This window comes from Alexandromys fortis, unplaced genomic scaffold, assembly GCF_014885135.2.
Source record: "Alexandromys fortis isolate MF-2015 unplaced genomic scaffold, M_Fortis_MF-2015_v1.1 scaffold_216, whole genome shotgun sequence".
Lineage (NCBI taxonomy): Eukaryota > Metazoa > Chordata > Mammalia > Rodentia > Cricetidae > Alexandromys > Alexandromys fortis.
Genome location: NW_026068089.1, coordinates 183,911 through 201,806, shown reverse-complemented (window position 1 = coordinate 201,806; position 17,896 = coordinate 183,911). Strand labels below are relative to the sequence as shown.

Here is a 17,896-nt window from a genome sequence, read left to right as displayed (position 1 = left end):
GGGGATATCCTACTGTGTGTCAGGGATAGCCTACTGTGTGTCGGGGATAGCCTACTGTATGTGTCGGGGATATCCTACTGTATGTGGGGGATATCCTACTGTATGTAGGGGATATCCTACTGTGTGTCAGGGATAGCCTACTGTATGTGTCGGGGATAGCCTACTGTGTGTCGGGGATAGCCTACTGTGTGTCAGGGATAGCCTACTGTATGTGTCGGGGATAGCCTACTGTGTGTCGGGGATAGCCTACTGTGTGTCAGGGACAGCCTACTATATATACTAAGTCAGTACAGTCCTAGGGCAGTCTGGGAAGATTCACATACCTAGCGAAAGGCTTCATTAGAGGGAAATTGTTCTTTGCTGTTCTCACCAAAGTCACTCACAGTAATAGCTAATTTATTTATTTGTGCATTTATATACCTATTTGCCTTTTTAAAACAAATTGACCTCGCTAAGTGGTAGTGATGCATGCCTTTAATCCCAGCACTGGAGATCTCTGTGAGTTCTAGGCTAGCCTGGTCTACAAAATGAGTTCCAAGACAGATCAAGGCCATTACACACAGAAATCCCGTTTTGAAAAACCAAAGAACAAACAGACAAAATAAATTGGCCTTGAACTTGCAGTCCTCCCATCTCTGAGCCCCTGAGCACTGGTATTATGGGCGTGCACACCCGGGGCTCAGCTAAAAGTGAGCACTCACTTTCGGCCAGCCGCCTCTCTTTTGTTCTTAATTCTCTCACCACACCTAGCAGACAGGTTTCACTCTTCTGCGATCACAACAAAGAGGAAGTTCGGTGGGGTCAGGTAACGTCCCAAGGCCACCCCGGCATCCTAGGAAGTGGTAGGATAAAGCTGAGAACTCGGACGTCTGGCTTGAGAGGCCCATGAAAGGCAGCGGCCAGGTGGGAAGTTCCTAGAAGCAGGTTCCCAGATAACATGACCAAATCCTATCTGCTCAAGACAGCTCAACATACCCTTTGGTCAGGTAGGCCCTGAGCACCTGAGCATGTGCCCCAGGATCACCCAAGAGACAGCTGGTGTCCATAACATCTTCATGGGAAGCCAGACTTCCTCCCTCTCAGCCCTGCTAAGTGACCAGAGTTCTCAGTTTAGTCACCAATTCAAGACTCATGGATGACAAGAATTCCAATACATCCCAGGAAGATAGACAACCTTGAATTGCTTCTTCTGCCAGGGGGTGTTGGTGCTCACTTTTAATCCCAGCACTCAGGAGGCAAAGGCAGGTGGATCTCTGTGAGTTCAAAGCCACCTTGGTCTACAGAGCTAGTTCTAGAACAGCGAGGGCTGTTACATAGAGAATCCCTGTCTCAAAAAAAAAAATTCCTCTTTCATCCACCCATCATGGTGATACACGTTTGTAATCCTAGCATTTGGAAGACCAAAGCAGGAGGACCAGCTCTGAGATCAAGACTCAGGGGTGCTGCACCTCGTTAGTGCCATTCCCAGGGTCTCCACTGGAAATCCCACTTCTTGTAAACCCTAACTCCTAATTAAAGTGGGATGTCTTTAACCAGATGATGGTTACCCAGGGTAACCAGTGATGCCCACTCCAGCACCTGGAGGAGCATTTCTCCTTCAAGGTCAGTTCTGGAAAAGGAGTAGCAGGACGGCAAGAAGGCAAAATCGGGGCCACAAACCCAGGCAGTAGCATCAGGAGGCCTCAGAGAGCGGCCATGGCTAGGGTCAGGCGAGGAATCAAACCAGGGCAAGGAAGCCGATGCAGCTGGAGAAGAGCGGGCTCTGTAAAAGGCCAGGGTATGCACGTTGCTTCCTGAGGATCAGGTGGCAGCAAGCGTGGAAGCTGTGCGAGGAGGCTGTGCGTACAGATAGGGCTGGGTGGAAGGTACTAAGCCTTTAATCTGCTTAATAATCTCTTGTGTTGTTAGAATGATAAAAGTGATCCCTGCCACCTGTCCCACCCATGGTGTCCTGTAGAACACTTTCACACCTATTGCCTCATTGTGTCTGTACCACAATCCAGGGGAGGAAACAAGGCTGGTCTTCTAAGAGCTGCCTTGCTCGTTGGAGGCCCTGAGGGTTAAGTTGTGGGACTGGCAGAGTCTCATGGCCAGGAAAAGACAGGTCCAGGCCCAGGGCTGAGGTATCCTGAAACTGGTGTCCAGTGCCTCTGTGGTCACCTGGGGAGAGGCGTCCTTTCCCCTCCCCTCATTATCATCTTCATCTTCGTGTGTATCATTCATGTGCTGATTTCCCTACTAGACTGTTGTGTCACCATGGGAACATGCTGTAATTTCTCCCATCTAAAGAAAAATAAAACCCCAGAATACTCTTGACCCCCATCACCATAAAGCCCTTGATCATTCTCTGTTCCTCACTTATAGCAAAAGCTCTTTAAGAATCTACGCTCCTCTCCTACAACACGCCTCCCGGCTGCCCATCACTCTCCCTACCCACCCCCTCCCTTCCTCTATCTGTCTGCTCCCACTCTCTCTTGGACTGAAGCCAGGGCTTTGTACATGCTAAGTGTGAGGTCTACCACCGAGCTCATCCCTAGCCCACTGAGCACTCTGGAGAACTCTGCCATCCAGTTCATCAGCAACCTCCATGGGGCCAAAGCCAGCAGCAGCAGCCTCAGCCCTCAGGGCCCAACTCAGCAGAATCTGACTCATTGTTCAGTCCCCCAGAAGCATCCTCCAAGACTCCTGCTTCCGGTTTTTGTTTTGCAGGCCCCACCACGTCCTGTGCTGGGTCTCTGAGCCTTCTCTTTCTTCCTTCTTCCCTCAGGAGCCCAGACAACCTCCGTGCTTTGAATATTGTGCTTTATGCTGACGACTGTAAATTTGCACCTGTCAGCCCTAGTATCTGAGTTCCGGACTGGAATGCTCAGTTGCTTCCACAGCACGCCCTTCGCAATCTAACAGACGCTTCATCCTATAACACGTGCAAGCGTCTTCTTTTTCTGGGTGCCCCTGCCTCTAGGTTCTTCCCTCAGCCTCTCTCATTGTTCTCACTCAGGACAAACTCCTTTCCTTACACATCAGACTCAGCTCCAGGTCTCATGGATGAATCCCTTACCTAGAGCTCAAGTCCTCTGCCAAGCCCCAGAGCCCTTCTTTCCCAGCGGAGACACAATTGCCTCCCACCAGGCTTGTTGCAATGCCCCTGCAGCATCCCCGGCTGTGCCCACATCTCTGATCCAGCTAGCAGGCAGGAGTGGGAACCCCCCACCCCACCCTTGGCATCCAGCAGCCAGATGCTTCCCACAGGTCCCCCCACCTTGGACCTCCTCCTCCCCCACTTTGCTGCATCCATTGGGTCCCTTGCTGCCTAGGCACAGCAGGCTCCTTCCACACCCGGGGCTCCACACCTGATCTGCTCCTCTGTCCCCTGAGACCCCCAGTTTCCACCCCTCCCATATTTTTTCCCCTTCACAGCACAGCGCGCCCCCATACTCACGCTCTGCCCCCTCCCCCTGGACGCCTAACTCTCGCTAGCCCGTCTATGTCTTCCTCGGACACATTCTGGATTTTTCTGATTTGTTTTTCTAATTTTTCTGATATTTTCTGACTCAGGGGAAATTTAAACTCCTTGAGAGTGGGGTTCACCCACCACTCTGGTTTGTTCATTGATGTAGTCCCAGCACCTGAGATGGCATACTACACAGTAGACACCCACAGATGTTTGTGGGGTGAATGGGTGTCCGGGGAGCGAGGTGGGGGCAGGGCATGTCTGAGATGCTGGAATGGCCCAGTTGCACAGCTGGCCCGGGTGTCTCCCTGAGTCACAGGGAGGAGGAGGAACTTTGGTGCCCAGTGACCCCCACAATGTCTCATTCGATCAACTCATCCAAAAGCCTTGGCTGTGATCATCTTGAAGGTTACATAAAGAGTAGTTGAGAGAGGGTGTGGGTGTGCCCTTCTGCTTAGGGAAGGGAAGGGAAGACAGGCCCTTGGATGCCACGATGCATTCCAAAATCAGCAGCTGCCCCTGAAGGAGATCTTGTGCCTTCTCATTAAGCCCCTGCCTAGCATCCAGGGCTGGCCCTGCCTGGAGTCCAGTGCTGACCCCTGCCTAGTGTCCAGTGCTGTCCCCTGCCTGACATCCAGGGCTGGCTCCTGCCTAGCGTCCAGGGTTGGCTCCTGCCTAGCGTCCAGGGCTGGCCCCTGCCGACTTCTTCCAGCATCACCTGTTGTGGGATCTGTGCCCCTCTAGCTGGAGCACACAATGGACGCTTTCTCTGCTCTGCAGTCAGTCAGGCAAGACAAGGAGCACACAGCACCCCCTGGCCTGATGACTGCCTCATGAAGGATATATGAGAAAGGGATAAAGAAAGATTCAGATGAGGCCCTGAACCTTTGGCAGGGCCTTCCCTCCCTATTCCCACCAGCCTGGGCCTTACAGAGACCGAGACCATCCAATGAGTCTCCCAGAATCCTCAGCGCCCACTCTGAGAAATCCATCTTTCAGACTAGGGCCACCCAGCTTGGAAGCCACGGCCTCATGGGGCTCTGGTCCAGCCTCGAGAAGCAGGCCTTTCTAGGTCTCTCCCACGTCCAGCTTTGGTGCATTGTCATGAAGCCTTGAGCTTGCCTTTTGACTCCTACCTCTACGCCTTTCTGGATGCCAGGGCTGAAATGCCCATAGAAGTGGGTGAGTCAGAGGAAAGGTGTTGGCCCTGAGTGGCTCTGCCGTTCTTTCTCCACTAGTACCCTCTGGAGAGGTAAATCATGGGCCAGGCTGGGGTGATGGGGCAGAGCTGTGGGGCTGGGCAGAAACTGTGTAGGGTGGGGCCAAAGGCCTGGCTAGTCTGCCTCACACAACAGCTGCTTCCCCAGGGTCCCACACCCAAAAAAGCTGCTTTAACATTACCTGACCGTCTTTGGGGTGGCTTAGCCGTCCCAGCCACCCAAAGCAGGAAGTCAAGTCCCAGAAATCCAGGGAAGAAATTAGACGAGGGCTGTAAGAACTCGGGAGCACTAGGAAGAGAACTTTGCCTTCTGAACCAGTGCAGCCTGCTCAAGGACCTTGGGAGCCACTGAGAGGAGACATGAAAAATGGTAGGCCACACACTTTGGAAAAATCAGCAAATAGTCAGGTGGATGGGCCAGAGGTTGGGAGACCAGTTGGCACTGGTACTGTGTCAAGACTGGAGGCTGTGAGGCCTGACAGAGTGGAGGGAAGTTTTCTGTATGGGGTGCTAGGCCCCCAGGTCTGGGTGCTGACCCCTGACTATCATACTAAGCCATCTGTTCTTAGTCCCTCCTGAGGCCCAGAGAGAGCAATTGTGTATGTACACATAGATATACGCACACACACAGACTCTCATACACTCACACACACCACATACACATGCATATTCACACACACACATGCACACACTTGCACACACACTCACACATACACTCACACATACTCATACTCTCTCATGTGTTCACACACATGTACACATTCATTCACACACATAACACATGTGCGCGCACACACACACACACTTACGCACACATACACGCGTATGCACACACAGCCTAAATATCACAGTCCTCCTGATTCAGCCCTGCCCATTACAAGTCAGGGAAACAGAACTGGGGGGCTACAGACCTAGAGTGGCCCTCTTAGCCTGTTGCCCCTGGAGGAAGTTCTAATTCCATCCAGCCCCACAGAGATTCTGGGTTCTCTGACATAGTTTAAGGAACCCCGAGCACCTCGGAAGTTTAAGGGAATCTTCTAGTCCCCTATCCCTGCTCCGCCTCTCATTTGGTCGCCTAGTGAGAGCCATAGTGTAGGCCAAGTCTTCCTCAAACCAAGGCAACAATGCACAGTGAAAAACAGCCCCACGGCCATGGTTGTCAAACTCACTCTCTTGTTCCAAGGGGTCATATGAGCCTCAAGACTACATGAGGACTCTCCATTCTGTCACCCTTCCTCTGCCACAGGAGATGCTATTTCCCCCGAGCCATGTGAAGCTGGTGGCTGGGTCTGAGGTAGGGGGAGGGTGTGGTGAACTGGCCATCCTAAGGTCTATTTCCTGGTCACTGATACCACAGTCTCCCCTCCTAAGACTCTAATCCTCCCACCAACACCTCGTGACACCTGAGTGGTCAGGAAGCAGTCTGCCAGGCAGAGGAGAAAGGAAAGCCAGGGGAGGGATCAGGGTGACTAGGAGACTGTGCGGAAGCAGGCAAGAGAACTCACTACGCCTACCAGCCATGCAGGGCAGGGCACGGAGAGAGGAATTCCAACTCTTGGGTCCAGAATGCAGCTGTCCACCACAGAACCAAGCACAGACATAATGGGCAGGGACAACAGGCATTCAGAGAGGAGAAGCCCTTCTGCTGGCCAGGACATCCCCACCAAATCACATCCAGGCCTTATTCTTTACCCTAGTGTGACCTTTGGCAAGCTTGTCCCTTGGATCTTTCTGGGCCTCACTTGCTTCATCTATACAATGGAACTAATTTCCCATACGCTTACAATTCTATTGTGAAGGTCATTTGCAAATTAGATTGTAGAAGGAGCAGCTGGCTTGGCTGCTTTACCCCAAATAATTACATGGAAACTGTATTCTTTTAATTACTGCCTGGCCCATTAGTTCTAGCTTCTTATTGGCTAATTCTTACATATTGATCTAACCCATTTTTAATATTCTGTGTAGCACCATGAGCTGGCTTACCAGGAAAGATCTTAACCTGTTTCTGTCTGGAGTGGGAGAATCATGGCAACTGCCTGACTCGGCTTCTTTTTCCCAGAATTTTGTTCTGTCTATTCCGCCTACCTAATTTTCTGTCCTATCAGGCCAAGCAGTTTTCTTTATTAGTTAACCAATGAAAGCAACAGATAAGATACAAGACCCACCTCCATCATTTCCCCTTTTTCTGTTTAAACAAAAAAGTAAAATTACATATAACAAAACAGTTATCAAGTAAGAATTACAGTTACAATATTTATATTTACTTTATCTTTTATCATAACTAAGGAAAACTGTAACTATCTATATATTCTTTAATTTTATCAAAGACTCCAGAAGCAATATTACCTAAGCAAACAAGAAATCCAAACTCTAGAAATGACAGAGACATCTCGCTGCCTGGACAGTCACCCAAAGTTCCTCTGTACCATTGGGGCATCCATCTTCAGCCTACAGGCCCATAGTATCCAGCAGACTCTTCCATGAAGCAGGAAATTTCAAAGACAGTTCAGTCACTTTCTGCTGTGTCCTGCAGAATGTCTCACACACTCTTTCATGAGTCATGAACCCCAAAAGACCATCTCATCTTTAGGCAAGTTCAGCAGTCCTCTCTCTGTGGGTTCTTTGTGTCCAGTTTATGCATCAGTCTAGGCAAGAGCAGTTTCTTGCCCAAATGGCTATTAAACTCCATAAGGATCCTCTTCTATGCCCATCTTCCTCTTGAAGTAGATTAGTGCTGCCAGGGGCAGACGTGTCTCATTGTCATGAAAAGCCCTAAGTTATTAAAACATTAAATGCCATATTCTGCAGTCTTTGAAAGATATGAAGAATGCCTATCTTACTGAAATATATCTCTATATATCTAGACGATTTAACTAACATGACTATGAGCTTGATTATTATTGATACAAGACCCACCTCCATCAGGAGATAAAGAGAAACTTCGTACTTGGTACATGGCAGCCTTTACTGTCATTCTCGTGTTAGGGCAGGGCTTGTGAGCCAGGGCATCATGTTTGGAATGCTGTGCGAGCTACTCCCACTAGGAAACATCCTTCTGCTTCCGTTTCTCTAAGTGGAACCAGTGATAGAACCCACCGCTGTAAACGAAGACTGTGCTTTTGTTTCCCAGCCACACAGATAGGAATAAACCACACAAAAACTGTATTATTACAACACTATTTGGCCAACGGCTCAGGCATATTCCTAGCTAGCTCTTACATATTAAATTAACCCATTTCTATTATTTTATATTTTATCACAAGGCTCATGATTTGCTACCTCACATCTTGCCTCTTGGAAGGCTGGCATCTGCCTGACTCCGCCTTCTTTCTTCATGCATCAGATTAGTTCTCTCACCTAACGATATTCTGTCCTGCCATAGGTCAAAAATCTTCTTGATTAATCAATGGTAATAAAACATTCATAGCATGCAGGGGTGTCCCACATCACACCCCTTAGGGGCTGTGACTTTAAAATGAATTGACTATGTCTAGTGCTTAGGAAGGGCAGGGCATGTGGCCAATTACCTGAGAGGAGCAGAGGCTGTCCAAGGTCAGGGCCATGCTTTGAGGTCTCCCAGCCTGTGCTCTCCAGCACGACTTTCTAGTCTTGCCTTCTCTGCCGTGGTTACTCTCACACACATTAATACAATGCTTCCCTGGCTTCCTGAGCCAGACTCACCGGCTGCAATTCCTGCCAGACTCTACTCCTCCAAGGGCTTGCTTGGAGGTGCGAAGCTTGTGGATTTGATACTTCTGTAACCTTAGCCAGAGAAGAGACTTTCCTTTGGTGTCAGGCAACCAATGGAGGCTAGGCCTCCACTCAGCAGCCTGTCCCCACTCCCCTGCTGCCCCATACTGCCTGCAGGAAGCTCTGAGGTCTTGACAGGACAGCCTCTTTCTTTCTTTTCTATGTGTGTGTGTGTGTATGTGTGTGTGTGTGTGCATGACTGTGTGTGTTTGTGTGTGTGTTTGTATGAGTGTGTGCTTATCTGTGTGTGTCTGTGTGAATGTGTGCATGTCTGTGTGTGTGCATGACTGTGTGTTTGTGTGTGTGTTTGTATAAGTGTGTGCTTATCTGTGTGTCTGTGTGAGTGTGTGCATGTCTGTGTGAGTGTGTGCTTATCTGTGTGTGTTTGTGTGTCTGCAGTGTGTGTGTGCATGACTATGTGTGTTTGTGTGTGTATATCTGTGTGTGTTTGTATGAGTGTGTGCTTATCTGTGTGTGTTTGTGTGAGTGTGTGCATGTCTGTATATGTGTGTGTGCATGACTGTGTGTATTTGTGTGTGTGTTTGTATGAGTGTGTGCTTATCTGTGTGTCTGTGTGTGTGCATGTCTGTATGTGTTCGTGTGAGTGTGTGCGTACCCATGTATTCCCATGAGTGTAGAGCCAGAAGACAGTGTAGACAACAATCTTAATTGCTCTACATCTCTCACTGAACTTGGAACTAGCGCACCAGTACCTATAACTGGTCTTAATAATAAAAAGCCAGAGTCAGATACGGGGGTAAATGCTGAGAGATCAGAGAAGTAAAAGAGCCAGACGTTAGACAGACCTTTTACTTCTACCGAGTCCTCAGACCAAAGGGGGTCAAAATTCTGTCTCTTCAAGACCTCAGACTGAATCCTGAGCTCCTGTCTCCTCCCATTTTATGTTCCTCTCTCCGCCCAGCCATATCCCTTCCCATCTCCACCTCCTTAGTGCTGGGACTAAAGGTCTGTGCCACCACAGCCTGGCCGCTATGGCTAATTAGTGGCTTAGCTCTGCACTCTGATCTTCAGGCAAGCTTTATTTGTTAGATCACAAACAAATTATCATCACAAGTCCCGCTAGGCCGACTCGGGAAAGTCTGCCTATCTCTTCCTCCCCAGCACTTGGTATTCCAAATGCATGACATAGGCAGCTTCTATGTTTGTTCTGGGGATCCAAACTCGGGTTCTCAAGCTCTCTCTCTTTTATTAGCTGAGCCACAGCCCCTGGCGGCTTCTTTCCCTACAAATCCAAAGCCCTCCAGCTATGGCTGGGTGCACTTCTAATGCCAGCACCCAGGAGTTGAGAGGCAGGAGAACTGAGATTTGGAGGCCAGCCTGGCCTACATATCAAGAGCCTGTCTTAAAGAGAAGTGGGTAGGGGGGCATCACAAAGGGCAAAGTCACCCTTCCATTCTAAAAGAGCGGACAGAGCACCAGAGGAGCTCAGTCCTCTGTGCCGTTCAACTAGGAAGCCCGTGTTTCTCTGAGCAAAGGGTTCTGTGTGCATCTCTTCTTACTCCATTCTTTTTTTGTTTTGTTTTGTTTTGTTTTTTCGAGACAGGGTTTCTCTGTAGCTTTGGTGCCTGTCCTGGAACTAGCTCTTGTAGACCAGGCTGGCCTCGAACTCCCAGAGATCCGCCTGCCTCTGCCTCCCGAGTGCTGGGATTAAAGGCGTGCGCCACTACCACCCGGCTTCTTACTCCATTCTTATAGCACAGATATGTGTACACACGCGCACATACGTGCACACACACCAGCATGAGTGCACACACACGCACATACGTGCACACACACCAGCATGAGTGCACACACACGCACATGTGTGCACACACACCAGCATGAGTGCACACACGCACATGCGTGCACACACACCAGCATGAGTGCACACGCACATACGTGCACACACACCAGCATGAGTGCACACACATGCACATGTGTGCACACACACCAGCATGAGTGCACACACGCACATGCGTGCACACACACCAGCATGAGTGCACACGCACATACGTGCACACACACCAGCATGAGTGCACACACATGCACATGTGTGCACACACACCAGCATGAGTGCACACACGCACATGCGTGCACACACACCAGCATGAGTGCACACGCACATACGTGCACACACACCAGCATGAGTGCACACACATGCACATGTGTGCACACACACCAGCATGAGTGCACACACGCACATGCGTGCACACACACCAGCATGAGTGCACCCCCATTGCTTCTCTTGGCACTTTGGTATCAGCAGACTTGAGCTGTCTTCTTGGCTGTGTGATGAAGGCAAGTTGGTTATATTCCCTGTGCTTCAGGCATGTCACCCAACAGTGGGGACAGAAATGTGACATTCATCACAGAGGCTTACATGAGTATTTAAAACAGTCACGGGCCTGTCTTGTGCTATTTTAATCCTTCTGTATATGTTATACTTCACAATATAGGAATACATCCGCTCCTGGGTTTCAGCTTTTGAAAATCTTAAAATATGGTTGAAGCAAGCACTTTGACCACGCTCCTTGCCTTCCCCCGTGGTGACCATGATGGGCAGTCGCTCTCTTCCTAGACTTCTACAGACGTGCTTGCTTAGAGGCTCTTGGTCACACGTGTACTTTTGTGCAACCATATGATAAGGACTTTTCTGCGGCTTGCTTTCTTCTCGTGGTAGCAGATAACAAACATTTCCGCCGTGCTGCGTCAGTTCTGTTAAGTGGCTCCTGCTTCAGTTTTGTTAGCTGGCTCCTGTCAAGACTGGGTGGTTTCCAGTAAAGCTCTGTGAGAACCCGCCCTCTAAGAATGGCCAGGGCTCTCTGCTCCTGCTCTGTAGGACCAACCTGCTGCCTCAACACATTGCAACCCCAGGTTTTTAATATTCATCCCTTGTCTGCTGATGGCCCCACCATGGTGTGGCTCTCCCATAGTGCCTCAGCCTCACCTCTGAGCCATATTTGAGGGATGGACAAACAACAGATAAAAGCTTAATTCCCAATGTAGTACGGTCAAGTCAGTTATGTGGCCAGAGTCTCTGTAGATCAGTGTTTCTCGACCTGTGGGTTGTGACCCCTTTGGAAGGGGTTGCATATCAGACATTTATATTATGATTCATTAAAAGTATCAAAATTACATTATGAAGTAGCAATGAAAATAATTTTATGGTTGGGGGTCATGGAACATGAGGAACTGTATTAAAGGGTCGAGCATCAGGAAGGTTGACAACCACTGGTTTAGATGCAGCCCTACTGAGTGGGAGAATTAGGACAGGGTCCTGCTCCCCTCCCCCAAGCCCACTCTGCCTCAGCTCCACCAGAACAGAGGTGTGGTCAGGTTCCAGCACCAGACAAGTGGCCATCAGCAAGCCAAATTTCTCTCTAAGACCCCTAACCCCATAGGCTGACGGGAGACAATGCCCACCTGCCTGTGCACACAGGGACAGTGAGCTGAGCTAACATAGTAGCATGTATAAGGACCGTCATATATTCCAGACTCATTACTCATATTCTAACGTGGCACTGCCTCTGGCCCCATCCCACCCGCTCCTGCAGAGCCCCGTGTTCAGCTACAAGTTAACCTTTCCAGGGGGAACAGTTACATTTCCAGGTGTCAGCAGCTGATCTTAGTTTGCAACTAGTATGTTAACTGTAAACAAGGCCACCCACTGCCGGCTCAGAAGATTGGCAATGCTTCAGTCACCATGGAGACACTAGCCGGTTAATTTTCCCTTATTAATGCGTGCTCATAATGGGATTTTAAAAAAATCATTTTACATTTATTTGTGTGTGTGTTTGTACACATGCGTGCCACAGTGTGTGTGTGGAGATTAGAGGACAACTCATAGAAGTCATTCCTCTCTGCTGTGTGGGTTCTAGGGATCAAGTCCAGGCCACCAGGCTTGATAGCAAGTACCTTTATCTGCCCCCATCTTACTGGCCCTTATAATGGAATTCTGGGTGATGTTTCTTGCTCTCATTAAACTGTCAGTTCTAAGATCCCTGAGACATAGTAGGTGCTCAGTAACAAGTAAGTAAAAGGCTCCCGGTTGGCTCTCTGCATGAGGCTGCAGCAGTGGATGGTAACTCCTTTGGGGCAGCTACCCCCATTAGCACCATTCGGATGAGTATCCAGGGCCAGAGCCAAGCGCAGGTGGAGCAGTTATTATTCCACGCTTCTCCGCAGCCAGCTAGCTGTTCTGGGTGGGTGTTCCTTGGAGGGGCACCCCCAAACCTGATCAGGTCCAAGCCTTCTAGGTTGAAAGATTCTATTTCATGAGCTCACCCAGGGGTGACCAGGCTCTGGGAAATCAACCAAGCGCTGCTGATGGATAAGCCAGCTCAGCGATTTATTAACTTCTGCTTGGCAGCTGTGCCCGCTAAATAGCCCGCAGCATCTGAGCCCCCCTTCGCCACCCCCTGCTTGTTCTCTTTGCAGAGGAAACCTCACTTAGGAAGCCAAACCTCATTCTGCCAAGTAGACTGGAGTAAAAACGATAGTGAGGGATAGTGGCAGTCGAGGCCTCTGTACAGTCAGGGTGACGCCATCCTGCTTTGTAAAATGGAGGCACTGAGGTCACATGGCCAAACTGACTCTTGAAACCTGGAGCAAGGACTCAAACCTCAGCCTTCCAGCTTCAGTCTGTGTTCCGGGGAGGCCCTGCCCTTAATGCTGCCGTGCTCGGAGGCCCAGTCCTTGCATAGAGGGCCCCCTCAACCCTCACTGCAGCTCTCCATTTCTGTTAAAACTGTGCAGAGTCCCCTCAGATCTCTCTGCCTCCCTGACGAGATGCCGGAGCCACCTGAGTCTCATTAGCAGCACCCGCCTCATCTTGGGAGGATGCCACTCCTGCAGACGCGGCAGCAGAGCACCAGTAACAGCTACGGTTCATTAGGTTCCGGCTGGAGGTCAGGTGTCTCGGACACAGCATGGTTATCGCAGTCTGGCAACAGCCTCATGAGGCAAACACCCCATCTTCCCTCACAGCTAGGGATTCGCAGGCCAAGGAGAAGGCATCTTGTTCGTTCTCCCGACTGAGTAAGTGGTGGGACAGTCTCCAAGCCGGATGACCTTCAAGACAGAGCTCAGAGTCACCCTTGCCCCCCCACACCTTCAGGGGGATGACCCATCTCATGTACCATGTGCTGGAGTCTCTGCTTCCTTCCTGTATTGTGTGGCATGGAGGGCAAGAATCCTCCCAGGCTCCCTGGGGGCTGCACCTAAACATCCCAAGGAGTCTGGGTCCAGGGAGTGGAGTTCTTGGATGGGGTGAAGGGAATGGATCAGGACATCTTTCAGCCTCCCTTTGGGCAAATCCAAGCTCCAAGGTCATGTGACCTCCCTCTTGTCACCTGCCTTCCCACAGTGCCCCCACTGTACTTCTTCACCGTTCACAACAGGTCCCTCAGGTCCCCAGGGCTTCCTAAGTTTGTCCAGCCTAGCCGATGTTCACGGCTCCTTCACACCCCAGGTAACGTGTCACCCCCCCCCCCAGGACACCGTCTTCTTGATCAGTCAGGAGCTCTCACTCCACAGCCCTAATTATAGCAAGGGCCCAGCTTCCACGTAATTATCTAGTTCTCCCCCACATCATTAGGCAGTGAGCCTCGCCAAAGCACACAGACTTGTCTCCCTTGTGGTTTCCACTCTTAGTCCCTGGCATGCATTTGTCACCCGGTGCATTTGTGCGCGCACGTGTGGGATGGTGTATGAGGAACCCAGGCCTTCTGCATTCAGTGATGAAGGAGCTAGGTGCCGAACATGAATGAATCTAAAGAAACCTCAGCCCGTGTGTATTCAGTTCTTCCCCTTTTAGACACTGGGAGACTTTGGGGATTCTATCCTCCAAAAGGTGTCCCTGCCTGCCTAATTTCATATGCTGCTTGCAAGGGGTTTCTGCGTCCAAGACTGAACCCAGAGGAAAGCTCTGAGGGAGGGGCGGAGTCTCTGCAGGCAGTTGAAAGGGCTGGCAGGGGTGGTTGGGGACAGAGGAGAGCTGTGGCTAAGGCAGTTGGTGCAGAATCATCCACTAGGCCCAGAAGGTTCCCCTGGGAGATCGAGAGACGCGTTAATCCTGCTTGCTGCAGAGTGCAGCAGAGTGGAATAGTTGGGTTTGTGGGCGCTGGGGCCAGCCTGCTCAAACCCCGGGTTTGCCATTTCCCCACGTGAGTGGAGCAGGGTAAATATTTAACATCTCTGGCCTCAGTTTCCTCTAGTAAGGGCACTTCCACTGGAAGGAGCTGATGTCCATAAAGCATATAGCAAGCTCCCAGAATACTATGCATTATCCTCAGACACGGATCAGGACCTGGACAGCAGCATGAAGCCTATCTCAACAGAAAGCCTCCTGCTTCAGGACGCCCTCATAAGCAGCCACACTCACCCAGGACAGACTCCTAGTTAACTGCCTGAAGGACAGATTCCCGTTAACCCTCAGCACTGCCAGGAGGCACTTCGTATAACTGTGGGGTTACTCTCATCTCTCTAACATCCCCCCACCCCCAGACTTTAGCTTCAGTGGGCAGGGACTGTGCCCTCTGCTATAGCTCTGCCTGGGAGAAAACTGGTGCTCAGTAAATAGGTGTTAGATAAAATTAGGGGTGGATTCCAAGCTCTGGGCTGTCACTAAACCACCAGGTCCTAAAACCAGCAGCTTAGCCCCCATAGTGTCCACCCTGATTGATTATCTGACTTCTCATTCTTTCCTCTCTTCCAGTTCCTGGCATTTGATACCCAGTTGCTAATGGGTAACCGTCGCCACTCGCTGAGTCCCGAGGAGTATATTTTTGGAGCCCTCAACATTTATTTAGACATTATCTATATCTTCACCTTCTTCCTGCAGCTTTTCGGCACCAGCAGGGAATGAGGAGACCTCCCCATCCCTACGTTCCTCCAGAGAACGTCCCTTCCCTGTCCTGTGACCCCTCTGTGCTCCTGCAAGTCCAGACATAAACGTGCTGCAGCCAGCTTGTGAGCGGTCGCTCTCTCCTGCAGCCAGCCCTCCTCAGCTTGTACATACGCCATCCTTGGGGCCTGACAGACCTGAGGCCACACTTTCCCCCGCGGTGCCCCTGACCCAATTACATCCTCCAAATGGGACAGTCATGGCTGAGGGCACCTCTGGATTTGCAGACCCAGGGAATGAGTGGGAGAAAGCCCCCTCAGAGGTGGGAAGGAGACCCCAGAAACCTGGTTGCAACTGTGACCCCACCAAACCTGCTCTAGGATTTTACTTCTTTAAGGTTGGACAACCATGTATTGTAAGGGCAAAGACTGAGGGGACATGACTGGAACCTAAGGACAGGGCACCGGGTGTGGGGGTGAAGCTGTCCCAGGCTGTCCCTCTCTCAGCTGTTAGGACCAGTGGCTTGTTCTAGAGACCTGGACAATATAAAGGAGTAGGCTTGCTTCCATTGCTTGCCCGACTTTGCCCTCCCGGCCATAGGACGGACGGGGGAATGTGCCTAAATGTGGGCCTGGCCTGAGCTCCCAGGCAGCCAGCTGCGAGGACTGAACGGGGCAATGGGTCAAACTGCAGTCACTGGGCAGGCATGTGTGAATGCAGGACTAACACCCCATCTTTGTTTCCACAGGCCTGAGGGGGAAGTGAGGTGAAAGTAGTTCTAGCTGCGGACCAGCCCTTCCCAGGGGCTGGCTTTCTGTCCCTTCCACCCCTACTTCCTAAGCCTTCCCCTGGCTCTGCTATGTCCTGCCTTATGTCCCTCCTGTCAGGCCTCCTGAGGCCCTAGGAGTGGAGGCCTCCATGTCCCTTCCCCCAGCTTCCCTGCCCACTCAGCCCAGAGTCCCTGGGCCCTTGCCCCCTTATCTTCATATCTCTGTAATTTGGAAGCTGCCCAGCTCACGGTCACAGCCAGGGCCAATCCCTTGAGCCTATCCCATGTGATGAGGCCAGAACTCCTTATCGGCCTCCCGGCGGCTGGGATCTCAGGCAGAGTGTGCGTCAGCCACCCTGTCCTGGCTGAGTGCCCGCTGGAGAGGGGACCAGGGGCCACACCTGGGGCAGCATGCAGCCCACATGTGCACATGGCCAGCTCCAGGCCAGTGGAAAGTTACTGGGTGGAGGCTAGGAGGCTCTGTGGATGTAGGGGGCTCTGTTTGCCCCTCAGGAAAGGGGACTAGGTAGCCTATCCATTGCTGTCCCTGCCCCTCCCCACCTTTGAGAAACATTACAGAAGCCTTTGAAATTTTGTTCTTCCTTGACTCCTGGAGAAAGGAAGGAACCAAGAATGGGGTGGGGGTGGGGCAGTTGGCATGAATGCCCACTGCTGGGGTCCAGAAAGGGGCCCTGCAATGGTGATCCACACATCCCCACTGCAGAGGCAAAGCCAAGGGCTTGGTGATAAACCCATCGTCATCTAGTAATCCTGGGGTCAGCCACAGCTGCTTCATTCATATGGGCTGGACTGAGACTTTTGTAACCTATAGACTTGGGTGGTCAAGGCCTGGCATCTCTGGGGGGGGTGGTTATTGTATCCCCCCCATCTCCCATCCTTGACTCTGAGATGCCAAAATGAGGTTCTCACTCCCTGGAAGTCAGCTGGGAGGCAGAATTCCTGGCTTCTGATTGGGCCTCACTGCCCACAGACTTGTGTTTTGTCTGTGGCTCTGTTCCCCTATCTATAAGTCCCCAACCAGTGCCAGGGAGAGGCACCAAGACACTTCCACTGACTTCATCTAGTTGTTCACCTTGAGGGCCTCTCCTTATCTCTTGCTTCAGTTCTAGAAAGGTTCAAAGTCCCTCCCCCACTGACCTGCCAACCTCACACTGGCCAGTTTCCCAGAATCCACTTGTCCAAGCCCTCTTCTTCTGGGATAATCTATGCAGAGACTTTGAGGACTGAGAAATTTTTCCAAGGCTAAGTTCCAAAAACCTGGAGGAGGGGCAATTCCTCAGCCATAAATAATGTGACCCAGGCACGAGTCACAGTGATCTCAAAGATGGCTCTGCTGTGGAGGTTGAGAGGCCTGCCAGCAGGGTTAGCTTCAGTCTGATACCCAGCCCGTAGCTGAACTGCCATGGCAGCAAGGCCAGAGAAAGCCTTGGTGTCGACCCCTCACAGAACAGTGAAGGGTCCCAGGAACACCTGGGTGGGTCTTGGCAGGAGGAAGGGCGGGAACAAGAATGCAGGATTATGAGGAATGCGGGATTATGAGAAACCGAAGCCGGGCAGGTGCGGCAAACTGTGAAGGAGGAAGGACTCCCGCTGGCCCCTCACATTTTTAGTTCGGGTGGGGCCGGACCTGTGACAGGGTGGGTTGGATTTCATAAAGTTAAAGGGAGCCAGGAATCTATCTGCGATGAGAGGCACAGAGAGGCAGCGTGACCGATCAGGAGGTCCGGGAAGGATAGTCACGTGAAGTCCCTCACTCCCCCACACCAATTCCTGGGTTCGTGTACAGCACCTCTTTCGGTGTAACCCGAGGAAGCCACGAGATTAAGAATCTTGGTTCTTTCA

The 17,896-nt window shown here is 51.1% G+C and overlaps 1 protein-coding gene across 1 annotated transcript in view; it reads left to right on the top strand.

Annotated features, from left to right (window-relative positions):
• The window catches only part of Faim2 (Fas apoptotic inhibitory molecule 2), a 32,970-nt gene extending 17,585 nt beyond the window's left edge, over positions 1 to 15,385 (top strand). The window contains exon 12 of the mRNA XM_050122427.1: positions 15,136 to 15,385. Within this exon, the coding sequence (XP_049978384.1) occupies positions 15,136 to 15,285 (150 nt within the window). The 3' untranslated portion in view covers positions 15,286 to 15,385. The remainder of the gene's footprint in view (positions 1 to 15,135) is intronic.
• The last annotated feature ends 2,511 nt before the right edge of the window (positions 15,386 to 17,896 follow it).